At 49.5% G+C, this 7,158-nt stretch overlaps 1 protein-coding gene across 1 annotated transcript in view; it reads left to right on the top strand.

Annotated features, from left to right (window-relative positions):
- Nucleotides 1-7,158, top strand: part of BORCS5 (BLOC-1 related complex subunit 5) — a 63,889-nt gene continuing 56,731 nt past the window's right edge. Inside the window, exons 1-2 of the mRNA XM_064142294.1 lie at nucleotides 1-160; nucleotides 806-949. Of these exons, the coding sequence (XP_063998364.1) occupies nucleotides 103-160; nucleotides 806-949 (202 nt within the window). The 5' untranslated portion in view covers nucleotides 1-102. The remainder of the gene's footprint in view (nucleotides 161-805; nucleotides 950-7,158) is intronic.

The following is a 7,158-nucleotide window of genomic DNA, read 5'->3' as shown; positions in this document are numbered from 1 at the left end:
CGCAGCCGGAAGCCCCGTGGGCGGGCAGCGGTGGCGGCCGCGGGAGCGGCGCTGCCCCCGGCGCTGCGGCAGCTGGGGGAGGAGGCCGCTGGCCCTGCCGCCATGGGAGCGGAGCAGAGCGCAGAGGCCGAGAGCCGGCCGAGAGAACCCAATAGCTCCGGTCAGTACTCGCCGCGTTCCGGGACGGGCACGGCCGCTGGCAGGCGGCAGCCGGGAGGGCTCGGGCCTGGAGCGGCGAGCATGCCCGCGGGAGGGGTGCGCGGCTCTGCGGGGCGCGGCGCCCCGCTCCGCTGCAGGGGGCTGGCGCGGCGGGGGCAGGGGGACGAGGCGGTCGCTATGGAGACGGGAACGACTTGTGATTTGCGAGGCAGCATCTGGCGGGGCCCAGCCGGTCTTCTGAGGAGGGTGCCCAGCCCGCTGCGGGCGGCGAGGCGGCAGCACCCGCACGCAGGGAGGCAGAGCCAGCGAGGAGAGTGCACCCCAGAGCGCCAGCCGGGGCCCGTCTCTCACTGGCGAGGCACGGGTAGGAGGGAACAGAGTGCAGAGCTTGGATGGGGAGCAACGAGGAGGGCGACAGGTGTCAGAATGTGCGTTGCCTGACTTTGAAAAAGCTTTGCTGAACGCAGTGTTGTCAAAGAGGGGCTGAGAAGGGAGCTTGTAGCCTTTCAGTGATCTCAGTAATGTGTTCACACTACAAAAACTGTACCTGCAGTATGTTAAACTTTGTGGTCTTCATTTCAGGTTGAATTGTGGTGGAATATGCTCATTAATTCAGTTGTTCCCTTTCCCCCCTGTACCTGTCTAGCATCTCCATCGCCAGCTAAGCAGCGAGCGAAAATGGACGATATTGTGGTGGTAGCCCCAGGAACACAGTCCTCACGGAACGTCAGTAACGATCCAGATGTCATAAAACTGCAGGAAATTCCAACCTTCCAGCCCCTCTTGAAAGGTGAGTGTTTGTTCTTCCTCTGGTTGTGTGCTGTGCAGTAGACACTTGGTGAGCCCATGCTTTGTTGACAATTCAAGGCCTGCTGTGCTTGCTTGCATTGGCTCTAGCACTCGCTCATGCTTTGTAGGCCTGCTGTGGCAGAGAGGAAGGAGCGCAGTCCGCCTTGCCAGTGGAAGAACTCTTGATTTTACTTTATTTTGTGTGTATGTCTGCTGGATGAGGACCTTGGGACATGACTAGAAGCTGTGTAAACTCTGATAGCCCAGAGGGGCAAATGTTTGCATTTATTTCGTACTGCTGGAGAGGGAACTAAGTGTGTGCAGCACTGACTGCTGCTGCTGCAGAAGGGAAGGGCAATAAGCTGGTGAAGGGTCTGGTGAACAGGTCTGGTGAGGAGCAGCTGAGGGAACTGGGGTTATTTGGTCTGGAGGAGGCTGAGGGGAGACCTTATTGTTCTCTACAGCTACCTGAAAGGAGGTTGAAGTGGGGGTTGGTCTCTTCTCCCTAGTATCAGGTGATAGAATGAGAGGAGATAGCCTGAAATTGTGCTGAGGGAGGCTTGAGTTGAATACTTGGAAAATTTCTTTGCTGCAGCAGTGGTCAGAGATTGGAACAGGATGCTCAGGGAGGTGAGAGAGTCTCTGTCTTTGGAGGTGTTCAAGAAATGCGAACATAACATTTCAGGATGTGGTTTAATGGCTGTGATGGTGTTAGGTCGATGGTTGGACTCAGCGATCTTAGAGGGCTTTTCCAATTCAAACAGTTCTGTGATTTTATGCAACAGAAATATTTTGAGGGCTGGTACTGCCATTCCTCATGACGAAGGAAAGAAGAGTGTATTTGTTACACCACTGTGTTGTGTTTTCTCTTGAGCATTGCAGAGGACGATGCAGAAATCTGTATGCTGATGTATTCCTGATTCTTTGCCTGTAGTTCTAGAACAGACTGTAAGATTGATGATGTTGGTGGAGCATTCATGTCAGCAGCAGTCATTATGTGAGGGGAGAACATGCCTCATCTGAGTCTTGCCTTGTACAAAAGGAAGAACCAGGATCGCATCAGTGGTGATGTGGAATGCAAATGCTGGAACCCAGATCCACAAAGGAAGGAAGTTTCAGAGTCCTAGCTTAGAAGATGCATCAATATTTGGCACTGAGGTTGTTGTGTGTGTATGAGGGTGCGATGACAAAGAGTTTCAGTTCCACCCAGTCTCAAAGTGTGATGAGCAAACCTGGGTTGCATAAGAGCTGAGGAAGTCCTGGGAAGCAGGACTGGCCATCACGTCTAGAGATGATTTAGGTGCTTGAAGATCAAGGACGGAGTTTGAGGTAGGAAGTGAGAAAGGAGAAATAGCAGCAGCTGTGTGTCTGAGATAGAAAGATTGGAAAGCACTGCCTTAAATGGCCAGTCCAGGTCCTTTAACTCCTAAACATGCATGCCTTACGTTGTTTGACAGGAAGTTATCTTGGTCGCTGTGTTGTTTTTGCTGGTCTTACTTCAGACCTGAAGTGTCGGGGTACGGAGGCTGGCGAGAGGCGAGATCGGGGTACTGACGACTCGAGACAGCAGCTTCTAGGCATCTGTGCATCAGTACATCAGTACAACTTTATTAGGGTAGTGCAGCGTCTTATATAGTGCTCCAGAGGAGGTGTTTCCAGCCAGCCTGGGGCTGGCAGAAGTGGACAGTACAGATTGGCCCCAAGTTATGTGTAAGGCAGAGATAGGTTACCTGTGGTAAACAACCTGTGAGTACCACCCAGGGGGGCTGGCCAGGGTCAGCCCCCCTTGGGGCTGCGTCCGCCCCAGGGGCCGGCAGATTCCACCCCCTGACAGCTGTGCGTGGGTTGCTCATGGTTGCCAGCTTAGGCCCCTGGGAATCAGTAAGACCCAAGGACACTTCCCATCACAGGGCCTGATGTTTACATTTCATGCTCCGCTGCAGGAGAAAGCTTCCCACACTGAAGCTGTACATGAATGATAAAAACGTTTTCTATGTAGTTCTCCGAGTTGGTCTGGTAGGAGACTCTTGAGCTGTGGTGACATCTGGTGACTGCTCAGGAGTACGGCACACGGAATCATAGTCCTTTGTGTACACAGTTTTCCCAGCCTCCAGTACTTAATTCCTTGAACCGCAGAGCTGTGATACTCGTGTTCACTACAGAAAGCAGCATGGTCTGTTGAGTGAGTTGAGTCTTGAGAGACTTCAGGTCTGCCACAGGCTGGCTTGAGAATCTATTCCCTTTTGGACTGGATTCTTCTCTGTATTCTTCACACCCAAGATCATGTTCCTGGAGTGGATGAAGAAAAATACTAGACATCCTGTAGGAGTTAATCCTAAAAACTTGTGTCTTGTAATCTACCAGGCTGGAGAGCTGAAAATGCAAACTCACAGCCTTTCTGAGTTTCATTGTTCTTTTCATTTGGCTAAGCAAAAGCAAAGGGTTTCATTTTGCTTTTATATCTTGGAAGAAGCCTAATAACACTGATGGGCTGGGGAAGCACGTGGTCATGAAGAGACTGCATGATTTTGAGAGACAAAGCACTTAAGAGCCAAAGCATTCATCTTTCCTAGCCATATTGAGTTGAGCCTTGTGGTCAGTGAAGCTGGAGAGCTTTAGAACTGAACATCCTTGCATGGAAGAAAATGTTGGTATTGTGTCTGTCGTGTGTGCCATGTGTGTTGTACTGTATTTACCTTGACTTCTACAGTGAAAATTGCACCTCAGAGTTGCAGCTGTGATTGTGTAGGTCCTTGTGAGTAATGTTTGCCTCCTCCCAAGTACTGTAATTGTTACTGAGCATGCACAATAAGAGGTGCTTTAAGCATTTGTTGATTCCAGTGTTTGCACCTGTTGGATGTGGGCATTCCATGGGGTGGGTGCTACTGTCATGAAGTGGTTGTGTAGCATCTATGGTGAGTCAAGGACTGGAATGTCTCCTGATGCCATGGACTATCTTCTGGGGTGGTACATGCGTGTAGACAGAAAGAGAAAGCTTTGTAGCTGGGGCATTTTTAGCTAACAGCAAGCTAATGATACATTTTCATTTTAATGCAATTAATGCCTGCACTGGTAGGGCCATGAAAATGATCAGGGGGTTGGAACACCTCTGCTACGAGGACAGGCTGAGGGAGCTGGGATTGTTCAGCATGGAGAAAAGAAGGCTCCAGGCAGACCTACGAGCAGCCTGCCGGTACCTGAAGTGGGCTCCAAGAAGGCTGCAGAGGGACTGTTTGCAGAGGCCTGCAGTGATAGGACAAGGGCAGTGGTTTGAAATGAGAGAAGAGCAGATATAGATTAGATGGGAGGAACAAGTTCCTTAGCACGAAGGTGGTGGAACACTGGAAGAGGTTGCTCAGGGAGGTAGTTGAGGCCCTTTCCCTGGAGATACTCAATGTGAGGCTCAAAAGGACTCTGGGCAACCTGCTCTAGTGGAGGGTGTCCCTGCTGACTGAAGAAGGCTTTGAAGTAGATGAGCTTTGGAAGTCCCTTCCAAACCAGACTGTTCTATGAAATGAGAAAGCAATGTAGAGGGTTGAAAAGAAAGGGTGAATGTTCTATTGTCTTTTTTTCTATGCAGTTTTTCTGGGTGACTAAGATGGGGGAGGGTAATGAACTAAACATTGACACAACAATTTCTGAAAGCTTTTGAAAAGGACATTTAGGCTTTAAGTTTTTGTGAAAAGAGAATGCTGATTGCATCTTTCCAGAGAGTATCATCATCTCTCTCAAGCCTCATGTAGGGTTGAGGTCTGCATTTCTGGCGTCATGAAGAGTTACAGTAAGCAAAAAAAGATGGGTGCATGTAAATTACCTTTTGGTGTTGGTTAATAATACAGGAGAAACTGTTTGAGTGAGTCATCCAACAAATACAATTCCTATTCAGTGCCAAGGTCAGCAGGACCTTGGGAGCTTTATACTAGGAATAAAAACTTTGGCTGGTGTATCTGTTAATTTAATAATCAAATTGAAATGGGTTGAGACTGACACTCTTGTTTTCCTTGACTGATTAGCTCTCAGAAGGGATGCAGGATGTGGGGGAGGTTGGAGCGTGTGTGTCTGAGGCTTTGTTTTGGGCAGCTGTCTTTTAAAAATAATCTAACAATAGTAGTAGTGAAAAGGAAGACAACAAAAGGAGAAATAAATCCCAAGAAAGATGAAATTACATACATACACTGCCCCACGCTCAGCCAGTCCCTGAGCAGTTATGCACCCCTTCTGGCCTGCTTTTCCCCATTTGGATACTGTAAGTAATTCAGTGTGCGAAATTGACAGTAGTGTGTAGCATTTCTTAACTGCTTCATGAACTCAAACCCAACTAAAGCACTTCCTGCTGGGACAAGAAATTAAATGGCCTACTATGTATGAGTATTTTGTGATGACTTAAAAAAAAATTGAAATCCCTTAGTTGTAGCAGTACATGCTGCCTTGAGAATGGTTGACAGCATGATGCTTTGACCTAAGCCTGAGTCTCAAATGAATTAGGCTGCCTGGTCCAAAAGACCAATGCGCTTAACTCCAAGTTCTGTAGCACTCGAAGAAAGCAGAGATCAGCCTGGAGAAGAGGAGGCTCGGGGGTGCTCTCATTGCTGTCTACAACTACCTGATGGGAGGCTGTAGCCAGGTGGGGGTTGGTCTCTTCTCCCAGACAACCAGCAACAGAACAAGGGGACACAGTCTCACGTTGTGCCGGGGGAAGTACAGGCTGGATGTTAGGAGGAAGTTCTTCCCGGAGAGAGTGATTGGCATTGGAATGGGCTGCCCAGGGAGGTGGTGGAGGCACCATCCCTGGAGGTGTTCCAGAAAAGATTAGCTGAGGCACTGAGTGCCATGGTCTAGTTGATTGGATAGGGCTGGGTGATAGGTTGGACTGGCTGATCTTGGAAGTCTCTTCCAACCTGGTTGATATTATGATTATGTGCATGGAGCCCTGTGATATGGAATATCCCTTTAACTAGTTTTGATCTGCTATCCTGGCTGTGTCCTCTTCCAGCTTCATGTGCCAATCCAAGCCTTGCTGGCAGGACGTGAGAAGCTGAACCGTGTACTGACTTAGGGTGAACACCACTTAGCACCAAGGGAAAACACCCCATGTTATCATCGTTTGTGGACGCGAGTGTTGAATCTTGGCCAGCCTGCAGTCTAGATGACTGCCACAGGGTGTCAGTGAAATACAGAAGGAGCAGTGGATGTGGTTGTAGAAGGCTGGAAACCTTGCTCTCATAAGGCGTGATCAGCAACCCCAGATCCCTTCCCAACGGGCTGCTTTCCAGCCACTCTGCCGAAAACCTGCAGCATTGCACGGAGCTGTTGTGGCCCAAGTGCAGGACCTGGCACTTGGCCTTGTTGAAGCTCATCCCATTGACCTATAGATCCAGTCTACCCACATCTCTCTGTAGAGCCTCCCTCCCCTCCAGCAGATCCACACTCCCACCTAGCTTCATGTAGTCTGCAAACTTACCGACAGCACACTCTAATTCCTCAACAAGATCATTGATAAAGATATTAAACAGAAGTGGTCCCAGTGCTGAACCCTGGGGGCACCACTTGTGGTCAGCCACCAGCTGGATTTGACTCCATTGGCCACCACTCTTTGGGCCTGGACAGCTAGCTCGGAAGAGTTTGTGCCCATCCAAGCCCTAAGCAGCATTTTTTTGTCATAAGAGTTCTGTGAGAAACTGTGTCAAAGGCTTTAGGGAAGACCAGGTAGACAATATCCACAGCCTTTCCCTCATCCAGTAGGTGGATGATTTTGTCATAGAAGGGGATCGGGTTCATCAAGCAGGACCTGCCTTTCATAAACTCTTGCTGAATGGGGCTGATTGTCCTCTGTATGGTGGATAATGGCACTCAAGGTCATCTGCTCTATGACCTTGCCTGGCACTGAGGTCAGACTGACAGGTCTGTAGTTCCCCAGATCTGCCATTCAGCCTTTCTTATAGATGGATGTCACATTTGCTACCCTCCAGTCCACTGGGACCTCTTCACTTAGCCAGGACTGCTGGTCAATGGTGGAAAGAGTCTTGGTGAGCACATCCACTAACTCCTTCAGTACTCCTGGATGTAACTGGTCTGGCCCCATAGACTTGTATATGCTTAAGTGGTGTAACAGGTCACTGAGCATTTCCTCTTAGATTGTGAAGGTCTCATTCTGTCCCCTGTCCCTGTCTTCAGCTCAGGAGCTGGGTGTCTAGGGAACAACTCATTCTA

The sequence above is a fragment of the Pogoniulus pusillus genome, chromosome 4 (genome assembly GCF_015220805.1).
Source record: "Pogoniulus pusillus isolate bPogPus1 chromosome 4, bPogPus1.pri, whole genome shotgun sequence".
NCBI classification, from domain to species: domain Eukaryota; kingdom Metazoa; phylum Chordata; class Aves; order Piciformes; family Lybiidae; genus Pogoniulus; species Pogoniulus pusillus.
The sequence above is the reverse complement of the archived record's forward strand: the minus strand, read 5'-3'. Positions and strand labels throughout refer to the sequence as shown.